The 27,104-nt window shown below is 52.5% G+C and overlaps 9 protein-coding genes across 9 annotated transcripts; 2 read left to right on the forward strand and 7 right to left on the reverse strand.

The window, feature by feature from the left end:
- Positions 1-285: 285 nt before the first annotated feature.
- On the reverse strand, positions 286-1,175 carry K489DRAFT_212565 (uncharacterized protein). The gene is made up of 3 exons (XM_033599666.1): positions 917-1,175; positions 492-844; positions 286-418 (listed from the first exon to the last, which is right to left on the reverse strand). Exons 1-2 carry the CDS (start codon positions 1,083-1,085, stop codon positions 525-527), a joined length of 489 nt encoding a protein of 162 aa, XP_033459671.1. The 5' UTR covers positions 1,086-1,175; the 3' UTR covers positions 286-418; positions 492-524.
- A 2,102-nt stretch (positions 1,176-3,277) lies between these two features.
- Positions 3,278-3,520, reverse strand: K489DRAFT_298863 (uncharacterized protein; the record flags this gene model as incomplete). The annotated part of the gene is made up of 1 exon (XM_033600362.1): positions 3,278-3,520. A coding segment is annotated over one exon (243 nt), but the record flags the coding sequence as incomplete, so codon positions are not given.
- A 3,650-nt stretch (positions 3,521-7,170) lies between these two features.
- Positions 7,171-11,200, reverse strand: K489DRAFT_380006 (TPR-like protein). The gene has a single exon (XM_033604786.1). The coding sequence runs from the start codon at positions 11,006-11,008 to the stop codon at positions 7,385-7,387; it is 3,624 nt and encodes a 1,207-aa protein (XP_033459673.1). The 5' UTR covers positions 11,009-11,200; the 3' UTR covers positions 7,171-7,384.
- Positions 11,201-11,380: 180 nt separating this feature from the next.
- Positions 11,381-15,212, forward strand: K489DRAFT_380007 (Sec8 exocyst complex component). The gene is made up of 2 exons (XM_033604787.1): positions 11,381-11,835; positions 12,048-15,212. The coding sequence occupies exons 1-2, from the start codon at positions 11,535-11,537 to the stop codon at positions 14,873-14,875; spliced, it is 3,129 nt and encodes a 1,042-aa protein (XP_033459674.1). The 5' UTR covers positions 11,381-11,534; the 3' UTR covers positions 14,876-15,212.
- Positions 15,213-15,587: 375 nt separating this feature from the next.
- Positions 15,588-16,468, reverse strand: K489DRAFT_212789 (uncharacterized protein). The gene has a single exon (XM_033599667.1). It carries the CDS (start codon positions 16,148-16,150, stop codon positions 15,692-15,694), a length of 459 nt encoding a protein of 152 aa, XP_033459675.1. The 5' UTR covers positions 16,151-16,468; the 3' UTR covers positions 15,588-15,691.
- A 210-nt stretch (positions 16,469-16,678) lies between these two features.
- Positions 16,679-17,406, reverse strand: K489DRAFT_319314 (uncharacterized protein; the record flags this gene model as incomplete). The annotated part of the gene is made up of 4 exons (XM_033601376.1): positions 16,679-16,793; positions 16,867-16,988; positions 17,061-17,280; positions 17,360-17,406. 4 exons carry the CDS (start codon positions 17,404-17,406, stop codon positions 16,679-16,681), a joined length of 504 nt encoding a protein of 167 aa, XP_033459676.1.
- A 2,658-nt stretch (positions 17,407-20,064) lies between these two features.
- K489DRAFT_213002 (uncharacterized protein) lies at positions 20,065-23,314 on the forward strand. Its single transcript, XM_033599668.1, has 2 exons — positions 20,065-20,848; positions 20,905-23,314. Exons 1-2 carry the CDS (start codon positions 20,181-20,183, stop codon positions 23,066-23,068), a joined length of 2,832 nt encoding a protein of 943 aa, XP_033459677.1. The 5' UTR covers positions 20,065-20,180; the 3' UTR covers positions 23,069-23,314.
- K489DRAFT_213014 (uncharacterized protein) lies at positions 23,301-24,506 on the reverse strand. The gene is made up of 2 exons (XM_033599669.1): positions 24,412-24,506; positions 23,301-24,208 (listed from the first exon to the last, which is right to left on the reverse strand). Exon 2 carries the CDS (start codon positions 24,148-24,150, stop codon positions 23,560-23,562), a length of 591 nt encoding a protein of 196 aa, XP_033459678.1. The 5' UTR covers positions 24,151-24,208; positions 24,412-24,506; the 3' UTR covers positions 23,301-23,559.
- Positions 24,236-25,271, reverse strand: K489DRAFT_370289 (ribonuclease T2; the record flags this gene model as incomplete). The annotated part of the gene is made up of 4 exons (XM_033603121.1): positions 24,236-24,520; positions 24,588-24,703; positions 24,793-24,966; positions 25,049-25,271. 4 exons carry the CDS (start codon positions 25,269-25,271, stop codon positions 24,236-24,238), a joined length of 798 nt encoding a protein of 265 aa, XP_033459679.1.
- Positions 25,272-27,104: the final 1,833 nt, after the last annotated feature.

A 27,104-nucleotide genomic window follows, 5' to 3' on the forward strand; every position in this document is an offset into this window, starting at 1 on the left:
TTGTCCGATCCTGTGCCTGATACAAATCATACCGCCAGCGCTGTTTGGAAGCTTGAAGCAACCTTTGCAATACTGCGGGAGATGAACCCCGCTAGGGCGCAGCAAGGCGGCCGAGAGTGAAATGTGCAGGTTGCGACGCCACTCTCATAGGTTTAGAGGATGACCGTTTCATGCCAGCACCCACGACATCCTAAGTTTTCCCGATTGACCAACATTACGATTCTTCATCGCTTGCCTCCCTTCTTCTTCTTCTTCAACGGATGCGCCGAAAAGGTGATGCGATTGCGCGGCTTGCGCTTTTTCTCGACGCGGGCGGCACGATCAACCTGGCGACGTTTGATCTCGCGTTTGCTAAGTTGCGATTTGGTAGCAGTCTCTTCCTCTTCTTCGTCGTTGTCATCGTCGTCGACTTCGATGTCTGTTTGCAACGGGACCGAAAAAGACAAGAAGTTAGCTAGGGTAAACTAGGTATCATAAGTCATGGCAAATACGGTGGTCTTTGAGTCCATTTCAATATCCCAGTTTCAATCGATGCTGTCGTAGTCGCTGGCGAGATCAAGTTCGCCAATATCGAGTTCGCCGGTGTTTGTGAAGCCGTCAATATCGGTGGACAGGCCGAGGGCCAGATAGAAATGCTCGTGAGCAATGTCCTCAAGGCGGGGAGAGTCTGGCGGTGTGGGCGGCGGTGTTTGTAATTGTTGTCCCGCGATGGCAGTATGAGGCGACAGAGATCGTAGTAACATGGAGGAGAGGGGAGAGTTTGCAGAAAGACTGGGCATCCCACCTTCTGCATTCGAGGCCGGATCAATGTCGGATTTGGACTTTTTGGAGCTCTTCTTCTCTGCTGCAGAATCGAGGATAACATCAGTATTCAAATCTTGTTGCATGCATTCTTTAAGTTCTGCAGGCGCCCTACATTCTAATTGTACATCCATCTCTTCGCGCTCGGGTTTGGGCTGCTTGGCGAGAGCGAGCAGTTTGGCGGAAAGGCGTTCATTGCGGGCGATTTCAACGGGTCCAAAGACTCGCTTCTTCAGGGCTTGCTTGTTCTTTTTGATGCCGCTGGCGCGTGCACTTTTCGCCATGATCGAGGAGGATTTTGGGGAGTATCGGTGGGGTTGGGGTGTGGTTGTGCTGTTGTCGCAAGAATGGTAGAAAAGATCGAAACTTGCCGATCGGCAGCTGGGACTTTTTTGTGCTATCGATAATAATAGTTTGACGCGAAGGGTGCTGACTCATACCATCCACGTGCCGTCCGCAATTCCCGCCCAGGGCCTCGCGCGCGAATGATCGACCAGCACAGCACAAAAGGTGGATTTTCAACGCCAGCTGATGATAAAGGACCCATCATTCATTTGTGAATCACGATCGGCCTGCGAAGAATATTCCAGCCAAGAGCATGAATTCATGTCCGTTTAATTGTCTTTTCGACCGGCTTTACCTCCGGAATCATCACTTGTGGCGCAAGCACAATACCGATAGTAGTATTTCCTTCCTTCACATGTGACTATCGGAGCGTAAGCATAGAAAGAATTCATTCTGTTGGCGGACGGGCCTGGATCCTCCGCAAGATGTTCAATCCGAGCCTCGAGATGGCGAGTCGAATAGCATATGGGTATAGTATCAGGAAGTGAATAGGATTGTATGGGGACGATGTTAGACGGAGGACTAATCCGTAAAGATGGAATGTTGATGGACGTCAAGCATATGAAGTTCTTCACTGTTCCGACGACGACAACGATGATGACAACGACTTTCATACGACTTAACAAATTCGGTCGAAGACATCGATGAAGAGGCAGAGTCCGGTCCAAATCATTATCATTAATATAATATATATACGACTCATATTATCACTCATCAGACGTCCACCCTTCCACAGGGAGTGTCCGCACACCGACATCATCACCCTTGGACTCGACCCGAGGACTCACGTCCATCCAGTCTCACACCTTCTCTTACTGTCTCTCCTTGCAAGTTACAGCGTGAAGGGGCTTGTTGAGAAACCCCACATGTTCTCAATCGTTTAGATCGCCTCTCTTCACAAGCAGCCCCTCCTCTAGATCACAAGTCCTTCCTCATAAGGACAAAGACCTCCTTCTCCACGAGGACAAGCCTTCGGCTCCAGAATGACGGAGGCACACACCTCACCCTCGACAAGTCCCTCCAACATACCCACGGGGTCCAGAATACTCTTGGCAGGGGCAAATTTCAACTGCGCATGGCCGGAGTCATCGGGGCTCTCACACGCGAGCATCGTGATCGGGCGAGCATCAGTACTCTCAAAGGTGATGTCATGGATGGGACCGTCGTAGAAGAGGGATCCGGAGGCGAAGCCTTCGCTGAAGAGAGTGCCGCCGATAGTGAATTTCTTGTTGTTGGAGAGTTTGTCGAGGAGGGTGCCGAGGATGTGGTGGATGTGGTGGTCTTCGTTATCGCTGAGGCGCACATCGAGGCCCGACCAGCTGCATTCGTCTTCGCGCTTGAAGGACACGGCGCCGTCAGTGAGGCGGGAAATTGCGGGCGCGGCGCGGTGGGGGTCGAAGGTTAGCTGCGGACTGAAACCTTGGAAGATATCTATGTGAGAGAAACGTGTCAGTTTTTTTTCCTCATGCTAGAAAATGAAAGGCGTTTGCGAATGAATGGTGAGCTTACCTCGGGATGGAAAGCTGATGTAGAGACCGTCAAACTTGGGGTCGCCATGAACGACCTTTGTCACGACGATGAATCTCTTGGAAGACCCTTGGGGGAGGCGACAGTGGTCTACGTCTTTTACGTGTGCACCGGTTGGTATAGGCAGACTTGAAGAAGTCCCGGTGGGAAGAGGCAGATCTTGAGAAAATCCGGTCAATAGGTTAAATAATCTAATTAGAAAGAGAGGTCAGTCACATCGAATTTCTTCCAGATATTCAAACCAATGTACTTACGATGGGGCTGGAGCTGTGATTGTTGAAAGGGACGTCTGAGCAGGAACAAGGCTCCATACTCCATCCTGGTAGAGACACTGTACATTGTAGGGGTAGCTGTGGGTTGGGTCACAAACAATCTTCGAACCGGTCGACATGGATGTAGCAGTCGAAGTTGTAGCAGTTGGAATCACTAGAGTCAAATGGCCGTTCGTAGAAATACACTGCTGACCTTCTGGGTAGCTGTGTGCGGGATTGCAAGCATAAGTTGTTGCCGATGCCGGTGGCGTCGTGATGATTGAATCCGTCGATACTGGCGCCTCAGTGACAGTCGAAGTGACTGGTGACGTCTCCTTCGGCGGCGCCTTGGCTGTTGTCGTCGGGTGTGCGGGAGGGTCAACCAAGGCAGCAGCATCGACATTGGGCTTCGACACTGGGTGCAAGGCACGCTCTTTAAGGTAGCATATTCCGGGCAGGTACGAGAACGCTACACAGCCCGGATAGTCTGTGCACACACGGAAGCAGTGTTCGAATGTCTCGCACGCGACCGTGGCAATATCATTGCCGGGATAATCGGTGTCGCATTTGACGTCCCACTTCTTTCCTTGATAATCGGCGAATGGGCTGTCCAGCGTTTCACAAGACCCTGGCGTATTTTGCTTTGGTGGTGGCTTGACTGGAGCAGGCTGATAAGAGTTGACGTCTGGTTGACCCGAGGTGGCAACGTCCTTGAACGCAGACATGATGTCGGGATTCGAGCTAGGTATGAAGCTACCCTTGGCCGACTTGAGGTAACAGTTTCCACTGTCAGTACCCCAATAGGTGAAGCCTTCACAGCCATTGACGGTATCACATGCGTCGAAGCACGTTTGAAAGCCTCCCTTCTTGACGGGAACCGTCAAGAATGCACCCTGTGAGTTGTCTTCGTTGCAGTAGATTGTATATTTGCCACCTTTGGGACCAGTAGCCGTCTGTCCATTCACGTACACGCTTCCTGAGGCGCGACAAGTACCATCGTATGTCGGCTGTGGTTTCGGTTTGGTGGCAGTAGGAGGGACAATCGGCACTGGAGTGTACGGTACTGGAGGCTTTCCCTGGGCCCTGCTGGTCGAAGTTGTCACAGTAGTGGTACCAGGCGCAGCCGAGGTGATGATAGTCTGTGGTGTCGTGTTAGTCACCACAACTGACGTTGTCAAGGTCGGTGAGGAAATTGGAGGAGAGACGGCCCCCGTTGGAGAAGATACACTGCTCTGCGGTGGCGGAATGCCAGTCTTAGTAGGCGCAGTAGGAACGGTCTTTGGTGGCAGTAACGTGTCCGAGTTAACCAATGGTGGCTGTAATGTGACTGTCGGGGATTGCGGCACAGTGTAGGTAACTGGAATGATCACGGTCGGCTCTGGTTGATAAGTTCCAGCGCCCGGCTGATATGTTCCGACGCTCGGTTGATATGTTTCGAAACCCGGGAACGAGAAACCGCCTCCGATGTTAGGAATTGAAAAGTCGGGGATCGGCACCTCAGGAATCGGCAGCACAGGAATCGGAACATTAGAAGCTAGGGGAATTGGCAGATCGCTCAAGATTGTGCCAATGACCTTTGGTGCTGGTGCTGGTGTAAAGTGCGGCGCAGGAAAGGGGAGGCCACCAACGATAGATTCCACGGTCTCGGGTACCTTCGTGATCTCTGGGAATGGAAGTGGCACTGGCAGAACGCTCACAACCGGTTGGACAATTTCTGGGGCTTTTGATATTTCTGCAAGAGACGCTGGTAGAATGCTGACGATCGACTCGACAACATGAGGTGCGCCTGTCACCTGTGGCACCGATACCGGCAAAATGCTAACAACGGATTGGACTACCGCCGGCGCATTCGTTACCTGAACGAACGGAAGCGGCGGCATTGCGGTGGCGAGCGACTCCACCACCTGTGGAACTTTAGGTCCCGGCAAAGTCGGGATTGGAACCGATCCGAGCATTGATTCAACGATCTCAGGCGCCTTTGAGATTTGAGGCACAGGGATTTCCGCTGGAACAGGGACTGTGCCGAGCAGCGAGCCACCGAGTCCTGGCAGAGAGACCAAGGGCACTATCGAGAACAACGGCACTGTCGGGACGGGTAACCCTCCGGCGAGGAGCGACACGGGCGAGACGTTGACACTGTCGCTCGTCACTGCTGCGCTGTGAGGGATTGAAAGCGAGACGGCGGATGCCGTCGGCAATGGCATGAAAGCCGTGACATCCTTCGTCACAGTCGTAGTGACGACCCCACCAAATGGGTTCAAAAGCGGGCTTGCAATGGGCGGGATTGGCGCTGCACTTGTAGGGGTCACCTTTTGGAGGACAGTGAGGTGAGTACCGCTAATGTCCATTGTTGTGGTGACAAAGCCTCCCGAGCTCGTGAGATCGGCTGGAGGCGTCGAGTGCAGAGTGGTATGAAGTGTTGTCTGGGTCACAGTCTGGATTTTAGGCAAGGTGAAGCCAAAGAGTTGACGCTGCGAAGGGAATCAGTGACTGTTGAGGCTCGAAAATGACTGTGCTTTGTTTCTTCCTGGCTGAGCTCACCTTTCCAACATCTTCATTGACTTTTTTCGGCTCAGGCAAGGCAGAGACGCTTTTGAGCGTCAACGCGACTCCGAAGAGTCCAGTGATAAAACGTCCCGACATCTTCGCAACGACAGTTCACACTGATTGGAGCAGCGTGAAGAGATGTGTGAATGCTGGAGGAGCTGGAAACAGAAAAGAGATCCCCTTGTACCTACATATACTCCCCAGCTATTCGCCGTGATCTATCTTTGGACCTACCGTGACGCTGGTTTTTGGCGGCCAAATGACGATCTGATTCAGATTTACTACGATCATTCGATCCAACGCCTTGTAGCCAAGAAGGAGAAAGCTCGAGTCGAAGCTGTGATGTCCGAAGTCGCCGGATTGCTTTCGTCGCCGCGCGTGCTGATGTCGGCCAAGGACATGTGTCTCACGTTTAGCTCTAACACATCAGTGGAGATCATCAAAGGTTTCTGAGCTCGACTGGAGGCTTATGAACTTCTTGTCGGTATGTATCGGACGCACGAGGTTACCCAACGGTGCTTCTTGACCACGTAATCGGAAACACCCGACTTTCCATGCCATTACTTGTTCGTACATGCCATCAGAGGCATGCCGCAGCGACGAAGACTCATGGCCGGCGAGGCTAACATGATCGATTCCATGATGGGTGAACATTTACCCGTCCATGTTTCAGAACAGCTTGCATACTTCGCGAAGAGTTGCTCATATTTGCCGCACTATCATCATAGCTCTGCTACTGACAAGGATGCCGTATTGCGGCTCATTGTGTGGAGATCTAGTTCGTGTTTCGTTGTGATGTGTCAAGACGTATGGCGAATCCAACAGAGATGCTATTCTTCGACGATGTTCTTGCGAACCATTGGGGAAACGTTGTTTTCCTCAGCTTAGCAGCAGCCTCGATGTCGTCTCCGCGGGCCTGAATTGCTTGTCAAGCTTTCAAGTTTGGGGAATTGGAGCTTCGCAAGCTACCTAGGTATATATTCTGAAGAACAATTCTACCTTCAGTAATAAGTGGTTGCAGACTGCTTCATGATTCGGGATTATTTCGGCGTGACATATAAGATCAGCCCGACGGCGTTCACCAAGGTGGAGCCATTCGTCAGCGACCAAGAAGAAGTGAGACAACGCGAATAGAATGTGTCAGATTGATACGCATATGTCGCATACCTTTTGGCCCATAATTGTAGCCTTTGAGTGACCATGGTATCGATGATGGCTGCAGAGCTCTATTCCAGAAAGATCCCGCATGTGGATGATAATCTTAGACAAATGCCCTTCCACTCCGCCTCAGATTCACCACTCTTATATTTCATTCTGAATTTCAAACCGTCTGACAGATCCTATCGCGAGGCGCGCCGGCTAACGCTCCCCATGCCGCCAATGTGCCACCAATTCGCACATCTTGCGGTCGGCGTCTGCCCTCGGAAATGAGATTCGCATTCCGCGGATGAATTTCCTGCCCACATTGGTCTGCGATGCCGGACACCAGTGGAAGACTGCATATTCGCATCTGAGACAACAACATTGACCCCGGAAGATCCGCTAAGAGCTTCGGCACCGTTACGTCGATAAAACGTCGAGCCGTATTAAACACGGATTTCTGAGACATTCGTGCAGAATTGGGGTCCAATCATCGTTGCTCGACGGGGTTTGCAAGGGAGCATGATACGTCGATCTGTGGGCAGGGAAAAAGGCCGGTGGGTTTGTGTAAAGATTCAGCATTGAATAAATCGGTCTATGCTCGAAGGTGAAAACTTGATCGTGAGGACGGTTGCGGAAAACGATCACAGATCTAGAAATACAAAAATACACTCCGCTGAACGCTTTTACCAAAACACCTAGAGGACAGAAGAGGAGGGGTCATGTCAAGCAGCGCGACCCGATGATGATGTAATTTCGACATCAAAACCACTCTACTCGTCCTCATCGTCGTCGAGCACACGAGCAGTCTTGCCCCTCCTCTGCGTTGCGCGAGAGGAAGCGACCGCACCATCGTCCTCGTCCTCGTCGTCAACACCACCGACGTCGACCATCGTATCGTCTCCCGCCTCAGCGCCGTCGCGGTCTGGCTCGGCATCGTCCGAAGCATTGGCCGTCGCAGCTGCGGGAGCTCTGATACCATCATCGCCGCCGTCCTCGTCATCCTCGTCCGAATCCATGACGGTTTCTGCGGACTTGAACTTGGAGTTCTTGGCTGCCGATGCAGCGCTCTTGCGCTCGAGCTTTCTCTTCTTCTTGCGCGGCTTCTCACGGGTTTCCGCGTCGCTACCGCTGACGCTCCCAACATCGTCGTCCCGACGGGAACGACTCCGTCCACTAGCGACAACGTCCTCGTCTGACCCTTCGCCATCTGGGAGGTCATCAAGATCGGAGTCTTCAACGCCCTTCTTCTTCCGCTTGCCACCCTTCTTTTCCTTTGGCTTCTTCTCTCGCTTCTTCCGCTCGCCTGTCTCTTCGTCGGTAGTGTACTGCGCTTGTTCACGAATTTTTTCCTCTTCCAGGCGTCGTTCTGCCAACTCACGATCCTCGGCCATCATCCGCTCACGCTCTTCTCGCACTTTACGTCGTGCAGCCTCCTCCTTCTCAGCAGCCTCACGCTTCGCTTGTTCCAGAGCACGAGCGGCATCTTCTCGACGCTTGCGAGCTTCCTCGAGCTTGCTAGCATTCTTTTGTTCATATTCGGTCTGCTTCTCGATAGCGCTGGCAAGTTGACGTTTCATAGTGTTCCGGGCCATATTAGCTCGCTGCTCAATGTCGTGACGTGGGTAAGGCGGCGTAGGAGACTTGGCGATCTCTGCAAAAGCTTCAATAGCACTGTCAAGGCCCGCACTGGCAGCTTCGACGTCCGCCAGTGATTTTGCAGACTCGGGCAAGCCAATCATGTGTTGCGCGATCTGATTTTGAACGAAAGCAACGTTGAATTTGAAGTTAATGTTGGCAGGCGAAGCGGCATAGGCTTGTTGAGAGTAGTCCAAGCTGGTCTGGAACGCGTCGGATGACTTTTCGGCACGGCCGCGCATGAGCCACACGCGTCCAAGGCAGGCCATGATGTGAGGATCTTTGTTCTTGGACTTGGCCAACGCCAGCTCGTAATTCTCGATGGAGCGGGAGTATTGTTTCAAGTCACAGAACACGTGACCAAGGTTGATGTGTACAGAAGCGTCCTTGATACTTTCTCGCACTTTTGAAAAGACCTGTACGGCGGCACTGAGATCCTTCTTCTCTTCCACAACAGCGATACCCAGACCTTGCGCAGCGAACGCGTTCTTGGGGTCAAGCGTCAGGACTTTGTCGAAGAACTCGACTGCACGCATGTAAGTCTTGCTCCGGCGATCCTTGTGTTGATCGGTGTCCTTGGGCATTTCTCGTGCGATGGTTAGGTGCACGTTACCCATCGCGGTGAGAGAGTAAATGTCATGCTTGTCATACGTGCGCAGAGTGTGCTTGTAATGCTTTTGCTCCTGATCCTGGTCTAGAGCAAGTGTCCGCTTTTTATGCTTGTTGATATACCAACCGTAGAGACTGCGAGCTTCGAGATTGGCAGGGTCGAACTCCAAAAGCTTTTGTATTGCTTCTGCGCCGGCAGCAGGGTCATTTTGATGGCTGATGTAGGCGAGGCGAGTCTTGGCGTCGATGTAGTCGGGATGTCTTTCCAGTAATCCATTGTAAATCTCCTTTGCTTGCTCTTCGATGCCTTGAGCTTCGTAAGTACGGGCCAGGTTGAAGCTGATGGTGGACACCAGAGCATCTGTGTCGATCGTCTCATCCTTTTCTCGAATAGACACGGAAGAGTTGAGTGCTGCTTGGAAATACTCGCGGGCCTGCGACAGCTTTTCGGCTTGGTAGAAAAAGCATGCAATATTGTTCAACAGCTGTGGGCTCAGCATGCCACGCTTCGCACTTGTCTTTGATGCTTCATCTTCGAGATCCAACGGCAGGTCCCCATCGGGTATCTCGTCCATCTCCATTTTTTCAACCTCCTGAAGACACTGCAACGCTTTCTCGGGCTGTTCGCTCTCGTACAGCCTAGCAAGGTTGAGTAACACTGCTGAGTCCGGTGTGACTTTTTTCTTGGGGTCTTTCCATGATATGCGGACTTGTTCGAGGTATGCGATGGCTTTCTTGAGCTCCGTGGTTTTGTCGTCTTTCGATCCGGCGGCCTGGCTGTTGAAGACATCTTCGGCGTATAGGATACCCAACAGGGTCATTGCTTCCGCGCTCTTGTGTGTTGCAATGATCTTTTCCAACCTGAACTTGGCTCCATCAAAGTCTTGCATCATTGTCCTCAACTGGGCAGAGCCAAACTTCGCTGGTAAGAATCCTTTTTCGTCTCCACCCCGTGCTTGATCGGCCTTGTTGTAGTGATCTTGAGCCTTCTGCAGATTACCTTCATAGTGGTCCTTCCTTGCGAGCAAATACCACCCATCACTGGCAATTGCGTTCATGTCTGTTGTCTCGATGGCTCTGCGGGCAAGGCGCTCGACATTCTCCCACTTCTTCCGGCCGACGAAGTACCCACCAAACGTCGAACATGTGATCGCATACATGTCGTCCAGCTTGAAAGCTGTCTGAATGTATGTTGTCATCGCCTTGCCATAAGCCGAAGCGAATTTCGGGTCCTTCGAACTGTACTGACTCGTCTCATCGAGGTGGTAGAGACCGAGTAGTATGTTGGCGATTTTAGAGGAACCATTCAGCGCGAGTGCCCGTTCCCAAGCGTCTCTTGCATTTTCCTTGAAGCCGAGCTGCCATAAGCAACATCCGATACCAATTCGGGGATCGGGGTCGATCATGTCCGGTGCACGCTCCAACACCTGCTGGTAGAGAACGTATGCTTCTGCAATCTTGCCCATCGAAAACTGTGTTTTGGCCTTTCCAACAATAGCCATGACATTCTTGTGATTTGACAAGCGGTAGGCATCGTCAAAGCACTTCGCAGCCTGTTTGAGAGTCTCCGTTCGATCCGAGTTCTCTTGTGATGTTGATCCCGCTTTTGAAGGTTGAAGTGAAGCACGCAGAAGGTGCAATGTGCCTCGTGCTAAATAAAGCGGAGGGTATGCTGGATTAATCCTCGAGGCCTCGTTAAGTGCGCTCGTTGCTGCCTGCAAGAAGACATCCTTTGTCTTGCAATCATCTGTCGCGTTTACAGGCTTGACACGCGGTGCTCGACGACACATCCAGAGGTTCAACCAGCATAGACAAGCTAGAATGCTCAATCGGTCCTCGGGTCGTCCTCGTGCATGCGCTTGCAAAGCCTTTTGCAAGAAATCGATTGCGATGCCTGCCTTGTCCTGCTTGGCGTACGCCAGCGCGATTGTGATCCAATAATTGCACGCGGCATTCTCGTTCTCGAGGAGATCGCAAAGCTCATCCGTCTCATCCAACAATTCTCCCAGATCCAAATTGACGGCTTCATCAGCCTCCTCGCCTCTCACGGGAATATCGATAGCAGCCGGGACATGTGAGAAGCGCTCATATTTGGAGTGATCGGATGCTCCATTGATGCCATTGCTGTGGCCGTTTGTGACCGCAGCCATTTTGTCGACAACGAGAGGATTAGCGGGAGTAGTTAAAGCAGGAAAATGGCGCTTTCGATGTTTGTGCGTCGTAGGTACACGATGAGCAATGAAGCTATCGCGAAGTCATTCTTTGCGATATCGAAGCGCGACGTGTTCTGGTGTAGATGAATTGATGAGAGGCTGCGGTGATGCTTTCAAGAGTTTGTCGTGATGCAACGCGCGACTGAACACAAGAACAAGGGAATTTGGCGCATGGCTAGAGTGAGCAATGCGGGCGCCAGTGATGCACTCCGGCCGTTCTTCCCGCAGAGCCGCAAGTTTGTCGCTTGCGCTTTGCAGAATGCGGCCTCAAGCTCGATGGCTGGATGATGTCCACCTTGAATTGAATGCGCCAACTTCATCCGACGACGTCTTTATCTTTGAGAGCGAAGTTGCCTGGCCTTAAGGAGAATATGGACCAATGATGCGATATGACGACGAAGCGATTTCAACAATGCGACAAATTTGATTTATGATCACATTCATTTCGAAAATCTCCTGAACGATGTCATGGATGCGACAGCAGCCCGATGGCACCAACCACGTCAATGGCAATCAAAACATGCTAGGAACGCGCTTCGATTACAATTCGAGTCGAGACACAAGCGCCGACAGCCGAAGTCGTTCTCGAGGGCCCGAGGGCTATAATGGTCTGGGTGTATCCCATGGTGGTGATCGGGGACAAGGTGGTGGAAGAGCAGAGCGAAATCATGCAGTGCGAAGGAGCAGGGACTTGGGCTCAAATCAAAGCGGGAGCAGATCAAGATCGAATGCAAGATATGGCTCGGCGAGCGCGCAGGTCGAAGGTAAGAAAGAATCTCTCTGGTAGATACGTCAAACCAGTCATGCACCACCTCCACGGCCGCTTCTTCCAATTTGGCATGAGCTTCGAACTTGTAGAAGACATCTGGGTTCCGCCGAATTCGCGATATGATTTGGAGTCGCTCCTTGCCGGGGGCTAGGATCAGGCCTGATTAGGTTTGTGGAGACTGAGAAGGAAATGCTGACCATTCAACAGATCTGCTTCGATTTATCGAGCAACAATGGTCTTCCATGGCCTCGGATAATTGCATTCCAGTGAAAGTTGCGCTACAGCTCATGGACTCGTCATCGCTCGGCCTAGCAGACCAGTACGATCAATTTCTTGAAGTGCATAAACAGCTCAAGAATGCACTGAAAGTCATCGTAAACGAGCACCATCAGGGTTTCAACAGCAGTATCGGTACCTTTCACAAAATCCAAGCAGCAATCCATGCCTCGCAACTACGAGTGCGTGCACTCAGAGCAGGCTTGGTACAAGCAAAAAACAGCTTGTCCACTGCGAAACCTGAGCTCAGAGCATTCGCACAGACCAGCCAAGGCTATGACACGATGTTACAAGTTCTGGGCACCATCGAGCAGCTTCAGCAAGTACCTGAGAAGTTGGAGGCTCAGATCTCCGAGAAACGATTCATCGGTGCTGTGGACACCTTGCTTGAAGCATTGAAGCTCATTCGAAAGCCCGAGATGGAAGAGATTGGTGCGCTGAGTGACCTCCGCGTTTACCTCAGTAACCAGGAGCATTCACTTGCCGATATCCTGATTGAGGAGCTTCATAACCACTTATACCTTAAAAGTCCTTATTGTGAGGAACGATGGAAGGCTCACATGAAAAGAGATAGCACAAATCCAGGCCTTGGCGACGGCGAGAAATCAATGCATATATTCTTGGAAAATTTCAACGGCTCTAAAGCGATGGCAGAAGACACATCTCGGAATCCGGAGGCAGATACTTTTTACTACATTCAGCTGATTTTGGAATCGTTGAACAAGCTCTCGAGGCTTGAGTTCGCAGTGAACTCGATCGAGCATCGTCTGCCGGTAGAGCTGTTCAAGGTAGTGGAAAGGTCGCATGTTGAGGTCGAGCAACGGCATCCAGCCATCATGCGAGCCGCTGGTAGGAGCCAACAGAAGAAGGTCGGCGTACATGATGGGACCGACAATGAAAAGAAAGCAACTCTGGAAGATCTGCTTTCCACATTATTCGCCAAGTACGAAGCGATCGCCGAGGGTCATCGTGTGCTTCACGATGTCACTGCGGCGATCATCCGAAGGGAAGGCTACGATGACGCGGCTACGTTGAATCGAAGCTTTCGAGAACTGTGGAAGCTTCTACAGAGCGAGATCCGGTCTCTATTGCACGATCACCTGGCGACAAAAGGCGATATCAGTCACCGAGCGCGTCATGATAATGGCCCCAGCGCGAATATATTCCGGGTTCAACCACGTGATCGATCACGCAAGATCTTCAAGCTGTCGGACACTGACAGCAAATCTGCAGAGCTGACTACAGAACGAGAGGACCTCGAGTTCATCCTGAAGGCATCGGTCCCTGGCCTCGTGGGTACGAACCAGTTGCATGTCAAGGAGGAAAGTAGCGCTGTCACAGACATGTCTGCCACAGGCCACAAACTGCTGGTAGAGCCCAGCGTCTTCAACATGGGCATTCTGTTGCGACCGTCTTTAGATTTCCTCAAGCGTCTCAAAGAGGTCGTTCCCGCCAACTCAGGCGTGGTCTCTAATACCCTGACCTCATTCCTGGACGACTTCCTTGTGAATGTCTTTTATCCGCAACTCGACGAGACACTCCTGGATCTTTGCAGTCGAAGCATGACCGAGATGGACGCATTCCAGCCCGACCCACAATGGCATCTCTACGCTCAAAAACCAATCTTCAGCGGGACAGCGCGATTCTATGAACTCGTCGAAGCCTTCTGTGTCATGCTCGACGCACTGCCACATGATCAGAGCTTCAGTCAGCTGCTCATCACACAAATGCGTGCTTATTACGACAAGTGCTATCAATGGTCTAAGACTCTTCTTCAACGTGCTCAGCTAGCGCCAGAAGATCAAGGCAAATTACGTCTTGCAGCAGAGATCACATCATCAGAAGAGAATCCCATCAACGCCGTGGTCGTCGATGTTCTCCGCGCCGCCACCCCAGATTACAGAAACATCCTCGCTGACAAAGAATCGTCTTTGCTGCTCCAACTCGTCAAAACCCGGCGCCTGGACGAAGCCGACCTCATCGTCGACCGCAAAACCCTCTCCTCCCTCTGCACCCTCCAAGTCAGCCTGAAATGGCTTGCCACCAAGTGCCAATCGCTGCGCTACATTTCCCCCCGCGCGATCGACACCTCCAACCTCCAATCGCACCACACGCGACGCTGGACGCAGAACTTCAACATGGGCTCCGCGCCCGACGGCGCCTACCTGCCGTTAGACAGCGAAACCGCCAAGCAATTCGACGGCGTCGTGACGTCCTTCACTGAACTCAGCCTCTCCACCCTGCGCACCCTGCACATCGACCTGCGCCTGCACCTCCTCCACGGCATCTACGCCTCCATGGACACCAGCTACGCCCTCGGGCAGCCCTACAACGACCCCAACCCCGCGATCCTGCACCTCTCCACCTCCCTGGGAACCTACGACGCCGTCATCACCGCCCACCTGCTCCCGACGCAATACGCCTTCCTGACCGCCCACCTGCACATCCTGGCCAACAGCGCCCTGACGAGTCTGGTGGGCTGCATCTCCGCCATGGACGACCATGGCTGTGCGCGCATGCAGCTGAACGTGCTCGTGCTGCAACAGAGCCTCAAGGCGGCGATGCAGCAGGACGCGAATCTGGAGATCGCGGGGAGATTTTATGCCCTCGCCGAGGATGGCCCGGCTTTGATTGCGAAGGAGGGTCCCAGGGGCGGGTATGCCAGGGAGGATCTCAAGGCGCTGGTGAGGTTGTGTTGGGACAACCAGCGCGATGCGAAGTTGGGGAACGTGGATGAGTTCGTGAACCGTCTTGGCTAGGGAAAAGGAGGTGGCTGAGGGTGTTGGAATTGTCGCGATTTATCTGAGACTACATACGTCTTGGCCCATTGGCAAATTTGGTCTTGTTTTTCCCATGGTTACATGAATGTTCATAACGATCGAGATCGATCGAGATGGGACCGAAGCAATTGAGAAAAGCGGGATCCTACCAATCCATAAATCACAAGGTGCTTGAGTTCTTGCAGAAGAACATGTCATATTGTGCTACCCAAGCCACAACTAGAATTCCACCAGTACTGTCGTATGAAGACTGCGATCTCAAAGTGATACCACCATCCATGTTAACCACTCCTCATGAACCCCAATCAAACCAGGTAATCGCTGTCCCGCAACACATACTCTGTCTGAAGTCATCTCAAACATCGCCTAGTACGGAATAACCCCAACATCAACACCAACACCAACCCTATCACCCGTTCTCCAACCAACCAACCACACAAAACGAGAGATCCATTGTCAAAGGTAGAAACAACAAGATGACAACCCATCCAGCAGTCCATCACAGCGAGGAGAATTCCAAACCCATCGTCTGTCATATAATATATATATGTATATGCATAGCAGGGGAGATATCCCCCACGTAGCATTTTGCAGCTCGAGAGACTCGCCAACTCTGCGCATTACGCATCACGGATAACACGGTAGGACGGGTGGGTGGGTAGGTGGGTTCTCCTGCAGTACATCGTGTAGATGAGGCGCAATTCATTCCCCCCTTTTCTGTCTGTCTGCCTGTCTGGTCTACGAGATATTCATATGTGAATCGAGTTTTCGACACGAAAGAAGGCTGTTTTGACATCATGGCAGTATCGGCAACAGCAGAGCATCAATGGTAAGGGAGGAGGAGGAGGAGGAGCGGCGGCGGTATTGGGAGAAGAAGAGGAAGAGCGGTACGAAGTGGGACGAGGGATTGATTGATTGAATGTCCTTTTCCATGCGTGCCGTGGGAGCGGAAAGGAAAGAAAGCCCGAGAGAGGGCAGAGGAAGTACAGAGCAGGGCATCAGCAGCAGTGAAAGGTGGTCGAAGATCTTCTCGGGGATTACTTTACAAGTCAGAAGACCGGACTGAACTGTAGTTTGTTTGGAGATGGATGGTTGCATCTCTTGAGCGGCGCGAGGAGGAATGTGTGGGCTGTTTTCCTTTTGTGGGTGAGGTGTGCATCTACTGCAAAGGCAATTTTGAGGCGCGCGCTGCTGGATAGCTGCTGTACGGATAATGATGTGTGACTGTGGTTCTTCGGACACGCCGCGTCGCATTGGGTCGGTTTTTCAAAGGTGGTGCTCTCGCGCAAAATGATGATGATGATGACGAATCTAGGTATTAGTGAATCACGGATACAATGGGAAAATATCCCTTTCTTAGCTATGGCTATGGTTGTCAATTCCAGATATGTATGTTCAGCCCGCACAAGCTGCGCTTCGTCTATCTAATCCAGCGACCTATGGATCTATAGACGAAATTAGTTCTGTGCCTTGTGTCCAGCTTCCACATATCGTGTTAATCCAACCAAGCCGATTGCATCGCATTCATACCCTGCTCTGAAGTAGAGCATCATTATCGTGAGAGAGAGACACACAAGAAAAAATTGTCATATCAGAGGAAAATGCGAATCCCCACCAAAAGTGGCGGTCCAACAATCTCCCTTTCGATCGTGTGATCTCGTTCCGTTCAAAAAAAGGTTTGTCCTGAATCGTTTATCTCATCGGTCATCATCTTTTCATTTTAAAGGCATGAGTCGAGTGTCTTCTGTGGCTTTTCCCCCTGGTTGGTGGTGTAGACACCATTTACTGGCTCTTGGCGAGGTTCTCGGCCTTGTTGCGGAGGCTGGCAGAGGCATCCTGCTGGAAGAAGCGGGCGAAGAGAGGAGAGATGAGAGAGTGGAAGACGACTTGGGCACCGCTAGAAAAAGAGGCTCGGTTAGCGATTGGGCCTCAAATAGAGATAGAGGAGCTTTCTTGGGAAATCGACTTACTTGGTCTGGGGGAGAGACATCCACAGGACAAGGATGAACTTGAAGGTGTAGTAGAAGGGGAACCAGTAGACAGCGTTGACGGCGGACTCAAGAACGGTCAGGAAAGCGTAGACAACCCAGTACTAAATTGGCATGGCAATGTCAGTCATGTCGGTCATCGAATGGAATGAACTAGAATCCGAGTAGTCACATACAGTGAGCCATTGAGTGTCGTCGGCCTTGGTGGTGGAGAACAGAGCGTCGAGAGAGTAGAAGGCCGGGATGATGAATCCAGCAACGTTGACGAGGAATTCACCAGCGATGTTGAAGAAGATGAGGGCGAAGTAGAGGACGGCGAGACCGAGGACGACGTAGACCTTGGGGACGCTGGTCTGCTGCTCAAACTGGTTGAGTTGAGGGTACTTGGAGAGCTCCCTGGGTGAGTTGATCGTTAGCACAGCCGTTCCGCATGTTTCGAAGCGCATAGCAGACGCATGTCGGAGGATCTACTCACTTGTCGAGCTGAGAGAGGTGGTATTGGGCCCTATCGTCAACAATCATTAGTTCTCCTGGTCTCTTTTCTTCGCCGTCTTTTGCTAGGCAGCTCCCGGAATGGAGGCCTCTTGAAGAGAATTCTCACCGCTCCTGGACGGAACCCGAGGCGTTTCCCTGGGCAGACATGATTGCTGAAGATGGAGTTGGTAGAGGAAGTGGAGCTCTTGAGCCTGATTTTCTACGGCGATACTACACAGAAAGAAGAATTGAGTGGGAGTCGAAAAATGATGACGAGCGAGGAAGGGACTAAAAGGTGTATGTGTGCGGTGGAGAGAGATAGGCGCGAGAAAGGGAACTAGTGAGGAAAAGCAGGTGTTGGGCAGAACAAGAACAATGGGTGGTGGAGAGAACAGCTGGGCAGGAGGGACGAGTGACGGAAGAGTTGAGCAAGGGTACAGCAGCAGCAGCAGCAGCAGCCAGCCTCCCTCTCCCTCTCCCTCTGCCTTTCTCTCTCCCTCTCTCACTCTCTCTCGTATGTGTGTGTGTACATATTGTTTCTGTGCGTGCGAAAAGACGCAATGAAGGTGGGGCCGGGAATGGATGCACCGGTACTGGACTGGACTGGACTGTGCCTACCCAGCAGCAGCAGCAGCAAGCAGCAAGCAGCAGGGACAGCGGAGTCGACGAACCTTGGAAAGTTGCTTGCCTGTACTGTTCTGTTCTGTTCTGTGCTGGTGCTCCTGCTCCTGCTGCGCCAGAGCTCTCTCACCCAAATTTCATTTGCACATGATAATGATATAATGCTTGGTGGGTGTGCGCCCACACACCAAAGTGGGCAGGCATCAAGTTATTACTGGCTGGATGACGATACGCGCCCAATCCGGGTCGGCTTCCGCTCGCTCCAGCGCGAAGATAATATACATATGAGATCCCTCTATCCACCGTGATACTGGTGGCATGAATGGGGCATCGCCGCTGCCTGCTGTGTCTGTTGACTTTTACACTCCACCACACGACTCGGGAATTTTTCCAGTCGCGTTGGATGATAGTGCGGATTGTATTCTCCGTGAGAAGCTGGCGCGCGAGTCGTTACGTGCGAAATGTTGGGAGACTAAAAATACTAGACCGCCTGATTAATCATCATCGTCGGCGCCATTCGGAAGATCCGCGGCTCATTTTCACAGCGAACGTCTCTGGGCGGGCACCTGGGCAATGATGAAATGTATGGCGAACTGCAGCTGGTGGGCGAGAACCGTGCAGTGGTCGATCTGGCGCGACGACGGCTCTACCCGCTCGCTCACGCGTGCTTCTCTCTCCCTCTCTCATCACCGTCATACAGTATCATCGAGGATAAATAATAATAAATAATAATAATACATATGCATGCCGTTGCGAAATGGCACGTTAGAGGGGCGCCATGAATCGACATCCATTCTTCTGCCGACGTTTCCTGTATGACAGACGATTCGGACCCGTCATGGGAGATGATGAGATGCATTGTATGATTTCCATCTGCGATCATGATTGCGCCCAAGTCCATCGTGGGCGTGGCCTGCATCGCGCTCCGGGCTGTTCTCCTCACACTCAGAAAACAAAGATCCATTTCTAAAACTCCCTGCTACCTGCGTATCAGCTTCAGGTCTTGCAGATATACATACATGAGCGGAATGGTGAACATCCAATAGATTCCTGGATGACTCACTCACACAAACGAAGCACAGATTCATCATACGGTACAGTACATTATTTGTGGGCTTTTCATTGCCAACTCGCTAGCTAGAGCACGACCGATTGGCGGACACTTCGATCGACTGAAAGCACAGGCAGTCAAATTTATTCGCATCGAGGTGTACATCGCGAGAACTGCATTCATCGAGAAGTAATCAAACCTCCGTCCGTGACCGACGCTGGAGACGTTGTGCATTTTGATGAGCCGGACTGGAAGAAAATTGTCGTGCATGTACGCGTCGCGTGGTAAATTACATGTCATCAGTCGGTGAGCATCGCACGCGCTGCAGCAGGACGGACGGACAGGACAGGACACTGCACCAGAGTCGAGCCCAGTAATTTGAGCAAGCATCGAGGATCCTCCATGAATGGGAGCGGCGGGTTGGAGAACCAGAGGTTCGTCCTGCAGAGAGGGCAGCATGACATAAACCGCCAGATTAGTATATTGCGAAAGGATCGTGGACGTTGCCGGCGATGCATGGGAGTTGTATACACAGTACTGAACAATTCCTTGGTCGACGGGAAACAACCATGTGGAGACTCCTTCGTCATGTTCACCATTGTATGGCAATCATGGGCAGCCTCTGTCCGTAGGAGGACTGTTGAGGATTATTAGGTGATGAAACGGTGCGTCTCTTTGCCTGCTCTCCACACGATTGCACGCGCGTGGAGAAAGCCCGTGAGCAGTAGAATGACATCCGTCCGCCCACCGTCACAGCTGCTGCTGCAAAACCGCCCGCCAAGTCTCGTTGCCCCCGGCCCGCTGAGTTTTGTTATGCTCGACGTCGAATGTAAACACGCCGCAAACCACTCACTCTATAAGCACACCGGCGCCTCTCCACCACTTCGACATCACCGCTCGACGTCCGCTTCGACGTGAAGTGTTCGACTCGGATCCTGCGCCTGTCATACGAATCTCATATCGCGCCCCGGGCTCACCTTTCCCACCCATCACCGCTTGGACATCGTCATTCGAGCGCATTCGATCAGCAATCACCACCGGGAACTCCTGCATGCTCGTTCAATATATACCACCGCGGTTCATAGGTAGACCAAGTCTCACTCGTATGTCTCATATTGGCGTCTATACCATCTGAGGTGCGCGTCATCGCATGGCAGCTGACAGGCTTCAGCCGGGAAAGTCCAGTACACCAAGGACACAGTCCGACGCTACGCGCCATCGCGGAATTAATCTGATGCTCAGCATGTCGGCTCACCACAGTCAGCGACCCGACTCGAGGGCTTCGACCACCAGCGTCACTACACAGCAGGATGACTCGCTGCTGCAGTCGCTGTCGCAAGACAGCAAGCCCGTCCAGCTGCCATTCACAACACAAGGGCCCGAGGCTGCACTACTACAGTACCAGGCCAGCATCGCGCCTGCTCCACACATGATGCAATACAGTCAGGCTCCCATGCAAAACATGGGTCAGAGAATGGCACTGGCACACGCGCAGCCTCATCCACACCCGCTGCAGATGCAGCAGTCGGCATACGATGGATCATTTCTCCAGCAGGATCTCAGCCAGGCGGATCTGTCACAGCAAGACATGGCATTCGTTCACATGCGCATGGGCTCGGCTCCGATCCCAATGGCCATGGATCTGCATGAGGAGAAGCGCAAAAAGGGCTCCGCCGTCACCGCGACTAATGACAAGGAATTGCGCGAGATGCTCTCCCGCAACGAAGGACGTCCATTGAAGGACGTCGCACAGGAGGTCATTCAGAAGGAGCGAACGCCAATGGCAGAGAAGACGAAGCAGCTCTTTGCCATGTTATGGTAAGCATCATTGGGCAGGTTGGAGACATATTTCACATCGACTAACCATATCGTAGGCTCCGCGCCGTCTGCAAGCCAGCAAAGACTTCAGTGCCTCGGAATCGCGTCTACTCCCAGTACGCGAACCGATGTGGTACCGAACGCGTTGTCCCATTGAACCCAGCATCATTCGGCAAGCTGGTGCGCGTCATCTTTCCAGGCATACAAACGCGTCGATTGGGTGTCCGTGGTGAAAGTAAATACCATTATGTTGATTTAGCATTGGGTGAGGAGCAAATCACGGCATTGCAATCTTCGTGGCAAAATCTAGGCCAATCGATGGACGGACGACAAAGCGCAATGTCAAACCACAGCAATCAGCTCGACTTCAACAACATTCCGCGGTTACAAGCAGATGCTGGGTTTTCTGCAGTCGATACCTCCTTCGATACCACCGGACTCTTTCCGTCCACTCCTCGCGGACCGGCTTCGCAGAGTAAAACTTTCGTTTACCCGCAATCTCGCGGCATGCAGGCTGGTACTGCAGAGGCATCGACATATTCACGTACACTGCGATTCCCCTCCAGTAATATGCCTGCCTTCGAAGGGAACGACCCAGTCGACCTGCCATCTATTCAACCATATCTTCCTCCTCGGACCGACATCGACACAGCCGAAGCTCTTTCCGCACTCTACCGTACTCACTGCATATCTCTCATCGACAGCATCAGATTCTGCAAGGAGAAACAGTTCTTCCGCTTGTACATGTCTTTCCATGGCACCTTGACGGTCCCGGTTCAAAAGCTTTTCACGCATCCCAATGTTGCCCCATGGATCGAGCAGTGCGATCTGGTCATGTACCGCACCATGATTCGTTTCGTCAGCCGATTGACCTTACAAGCCGCCCCTGTACGCGTCATCAACACTCTCTCCAACATCTCTGCCAGCTTGCACGACCACATCGCCAAAACCTTCGCGACACACCCGACACACGTCATTGAGGCGAAGGTCAAGCCCGCCACGGTTTTTGCTGGCCTTCTTTACCGTTTGATCAGGGTCAATCAATCCGCGCACGCCGCTGCCAACTTGCTCACGATCGACCAAAACCGCGAGCAAATGTGGCACGAGTGGGCCACCATGGTCAACCCCAAGCGTGTCATGGAAGCAGAGCTACCTGACTGCGGCTATGAAGAAGTTCACCGCATCATGACCACTGAGATGCGCAACCTGCTCGAGCCCCTTCAAGCACCAGCCTTGCAAGACGACGCCTCTCTTTACAGCTTCGACCAGGATACGAACGTCTTCGGATCATTCCTCCCTACTCAGAACACACAAACTCGGACTGGCTCATCCCAGGTCTCTACCGAAAACGTCCTCGATCGATGGTCCACTTTCCTCATGTCGCTTCCTGGCCGGTTCCCCAACGCCTCGGCGAGGACGGTTTTACATTGCATCTCGGCAGTGGGCACCGCTGCACTGCGTGACATTACCATCATGAGCGGTCTATCGTACGGCCATTGGTGGGTGCTGAAGATCTTTGTGGACGAGATGGCCCTCTGGATGGCGGAGATGGGTGGATTCCTGGAACCCTCTGGAAGCGGCGCCCCAAACGCGGTAGTCAACGGCGGTGGTAACGTTATCAGCGCGTTCCAATCTCCCGCCCTGGATGCTGGGAACAACGGCACGCGCAGCAACACTGGTAGCCGCTTGGGGAGTGCCGATCACGACCAAAGCGCAAGAAACCCGTTCACGACCGACACGACGTCATCGACACAGCAAACACAGCAGCAGCAGCTTCAACAGTATCCGTCACAAAATCAACATCAGCTTCAACAGCAACAGCAACAGCAACAACAAATGCAGCAAGCATCGCGCTTACAACAGCAGCAGCAGCAACGACAGCAGCAGCAAAACGCAAACCACGACTTCGTCCACCAACAACAACAACAATTCCAAGCTGCCCTCCAACAACAACAACAACAACAATCCCAACAGCAGCAGCAGCAGCAATTCCCCACCCTCCACTTCGCCTCCCAACCCATCCTCACCAAACAACAACCGCAACAGCAACAACCAGAAGCCGACATCGACGACAGCGGCATCGGCCTCTCCCTCATGGACGACGAAGACGCCCTCCAGGAACTCTCGAAATTCAACGCCTCCGCCGCCGCCGCCTCGGCCCTGGGACATGTCCATCACAGTCACCATGCGTTGAACGCCTTGGCTGACATGTCCTGCTGAGATTCTCGATAGAGACAAACCGAGGGGAGAATAGAGGGAGAGACAGGCAATATACAAGACATGTGGGATGGACGAAGAGCAGGGAAGGAAAGCGGTTAATCATTACTAATAACGAAGCGAGACGATGAACGACGGAACGACGAACGACGAAACTATTCCGTCAAAGAGGTGGAGGAGGAGGGCGATCACCGCACTAATGTTTTATTTTTCTGAAGTCGGAGAGAAGAGAGAGCTGGGCAGGAGCACCAACCTACCCAACCAACCAAAACAGGGCGCGTTCTGCCTTTTGGATCATTATTGCGAACGCGTCCTTCTTCCTCTCTCTCTCTTCGACGAGAGTTGTGGGGATATTTTTGCGCACCGGTCCGGTGCGCTTTTTTCGTATCTTATTTCTTCTGCGCTCTCTCCAAATGGGGAGAGCGGAATTTTCGTATTCTGGGGTGTTTTTTGGCAGCAGGAGAAGGAAGGAAGGAGGAAACATACATCTTTCTTTACTTCCCTCGCAAGGCGACGATGATCAACGACACAAAGAGAGTGAAAAGGGAAATACGACGACGACCAATGGGATTTGACATGATGGGGAAAACTTTTTTATTTACATACAGGCGGGCAGGGAGTGAGGGAATGAGAGGAAAGCAAATTACTTTTTGCCACCCTCTTTCCTTCTTCCTCCGAGGAGGGTGTTTCGGGGGGGAAATCACAGATACAACCGCGAGAGTTTGGAATTGGTTGTCTTTATTCATTGTTGTCCTCAAACCTGGGAGGTGGTGTTGTGCTTTAACGTTTGGCCGGTTGGTTTTAGCGAGATATTGCGATATCAAGTGATCACTTCTTTCCTCTGCTCCTCTTCCGATGATGAATTTTCGTTTCTCCTGGGTGTTGCATGGGGCTATACATGCAACGATGTCCTTGTCCCTCACTGCTCTCTGGGAAACATGTATGTGTCTGGTAAGTCGCAAGAAAAGGTCGGCAGGGGAAGCGTTTTGTTTGTGCAGGCTGGTTTGAAAACGGGGAAATTCCCCCCTTATGATCTCTGCATAGCGTAGTCGTATATCCTCTATCCATGATAACAGCATCCACATCCTCTAATATCAAACAAAGACCGCCTCATCCACTCACACTCCCTCCTCACAAGCCCACCACCACCATCAAGAACAGCAACACCATCTAACAGTATCCGCTAGTAGCCTGGGGTTCCGTCCCAAGCTGCTTCGGCAAATAACGAATCTGATCCGGGCAGTTCCCATTCTCGCCGTTGGGGTCCGCGGGGAAGAACTGCCCGTCGGCCACGCTGCCCTGGACGTTGAAGGTATAGGCGACCTGGTAGAGGGCGCCCTTGGAGCAGGACAGCACCGGGGCGTAGCCGTCCCGCGCGGACGAGAGCGCGCTGATGATGTCGGATTGGGAGTAGGTTTGGCTGCTGGAGGGGGTTATGCCGGCGGAGGAGAGGATCTGTTTGGTTTGCGACAGGTTAGCAGGGGAGGAGGAATGCAGGGGAGAGGGAAGGTCGTAGACGTACGCTGTAGGTGTCGATCGACTTGAATTGGTTCACGGCTTGGCGGAAGAAGGCCACAACGTCTTCTTGTTGGGAGTAGTTGGGGAAGCAGGAGGGGTTGAGAGTGGAGTAGCAAGTTCCTGGAGAGAGAGATGGAGCGTCAGTCATGATCTTGCCTCTCGCGTTCGGCGGCCTGGTCGCTGGTGGACGGAGCAAGGGCTTTTCTTACCGTGCTTGTTCCATTCGTGGTCCCAGAAGTTCTCGTTGTCTCCCTTCTGGTCCAGCCAGTAGGTGTTCATGTCGTTGAGAAGGTCGTTGTCGCCGGACTGGGAGATGATGCAGGCAATGTTGTTGGTCTGGCGGCTGGAGTCGCAGAATTGCGAGTATGAGCCATCACAGGCATCTATTTTGTTGAAGTACCGAACGTCAGGGATTCTATCCTCGCGGAAGGCATATAGTTTTGATGTTTTCGTGAGGAGACGTACCTGGCCAGAGGCCGTGGATGGTCCAGTGGTCCGCAGGGCCGGTGGCAGGGTTGGTGTCCCACAGCTGGACTGAAACGACTTGGCCTTGCGTCTCGGTGCAGCAGGTGCTCTGGATGTTGTTGCTAGAGCAGGAGACAGGCGAGTTTGAAGAGCACGAGGGCGAATCAGCGACGACAGCGGCGGCGAACAGGGTCGAGGCCGCGATGAGAGAGGTGAAGGCCATTGTGAATAGTCTTGCTTAGAGCCTAGATGGTTGTAGAAGTGCTTGAGTGGTGGTCCTTACACATTGACCAGGAGGGACATTCACAACCTCTATATATAAAAGATCCCATCGCGTACTCTCACGGCCAACCCCGTGGGATCGTCAGAAGGTAACTCTAACATCGCTGACCCATCCTATCACGGCGACGCCGCCAGGATCGCCGTAAGGTCAGCGCCATCTGACGTCCGCGCCATCAGCATCGATCAACGTGGGTCCGCGAAACTTCGAAGTCGTCATAGTAACGGCGACAGCGATGGAACGGAAGAGATGACGCGCGGCGAGGCGGAAGACCAGCGCAAGACGGTCTCGTTCAGCCCAAAAGAGGTCGCAGGGTATAACACCATGACCTATGAAGAAGCGTAGCAGCGCATCGTTCTCCCACAGGCACGATTGGTCGAAATAGAAGATTTGCCCTTTTCGGGAGATCCCCGTCCGGGCGGGCGTGTTGTCGATCAAACCGCTACGGAAATTCCGACCCCACGTGCATGCTTGTCGGCTGCGTGTGTGGTTTCATGGCTGTAAGGGCACTATACTATCTACACAGTACGCTCGAAACTAAAGAAGCGTCGGGGCTGAGGTTGGGACTTGTTGCGAATGAGGTGCGGTCTCCGTGTGATGTGTTATCATCACCGGGACGCTCTTTCTGCATGGATGTTCCTGAAACATTGTATTCAACTGGGTATCTCCGATCATGCAGATGGATCTCGGAAGGCTTGTTTGCTTCGGGGGCGTTTGCTTGATCAAAAGCTTGTTTCTTTGGTTCGACCTCTGCAAATGGCTAATACTCCGCATGGGATCGCCGGGTGCTTCTATATCCACGCTGGATGTTTCGACGATGCTGTGCATGTCTCGGAAGGTCGGCAAGGGTGTGACGTCTGTGTAGCTCTGAACACCACCTGGGCATGCAGTCTACTTCCCATCCATCCATGACCGACCCAAAGGTAAGCACGTGTTCTCTGTGTTCAGAATAGGAGACAGCTTCCAGGTACTACAATGACTGTGCCATATCAGCACATATATCTGAGCATGTTGGATCATTCTAGTTTGGGAGTCCCATGCGCACTTGAGTGAATGGGTGTGAATGTTGACCGATGCTGGCCATGTCAACTCGCGGGCGATGACGACTTAGGGTTTGGGTTATATCACTAGGGTTTGGGTACAGTCGAGATCAAAAGTCACGGAAATCTCCCCTCCAATCATGAGACCTGACACGTCGGTATCAGTGCTGCTGCTGCTGCTGACCGTCTCCGGAAGCGCCGGTGGGCATCACAAGAATCGTATGCTGATCAGTGCATACAGTCATCATTCCAGCACTTGATCGCATAGCGGCCATGAGACAGGACCCTGTTTGAAACGCGACAATTATCCTCTACGCTGCCACAGAGAATGGTATACCCTTGTGTTTGTTATGCTATCGCAGTCTCTTCCAACGCAAAATCGTGCATCGTTCCCGGATTCAATCGCGTATGTATTGTAGATTGCAAGTTTCGATTGTCACGGTGGCGTTTGTTGCTCTCTTGCACTGCAGGTGAAATCTAGAGGCGTGCGGACAGGCGCGGTCGCGGCTACTGGTGCGGGATGGCGCCATGTCGTCTTCTATCATTTTAGGACCCTGTACGGGACTCAATACTTTTGCCTCGATCTCCCATGGACTGTCTGGTGTTAGGATCGCACAGCTTGCTACAAAAATAAAGCGAAATCATTAAGAAATGTCCTTCTCGTTGCTGCGCCGCAAATAAGCAGCCCCTTTCCGTTAAGGTTGCTGCCATGCAGATCGCGCACGGCTTCAGGCTT

The sequence above is a fragment of the Dissoconium aciculare genome, assembly GCF_010015565.1.
Source record: "Dissoconium aciculare CBS 342.82 unplaced genomic scaffold K489scaffold_6, whole genome shotgun sequence".
NCBI classification, from domain to species: Eukaryota; Fungi; Ascomycota; class Dothideomycetes; order Mycosphaerellales; family Dissoconiaceae; genus Dissoconium; species Dissoconium aciculare.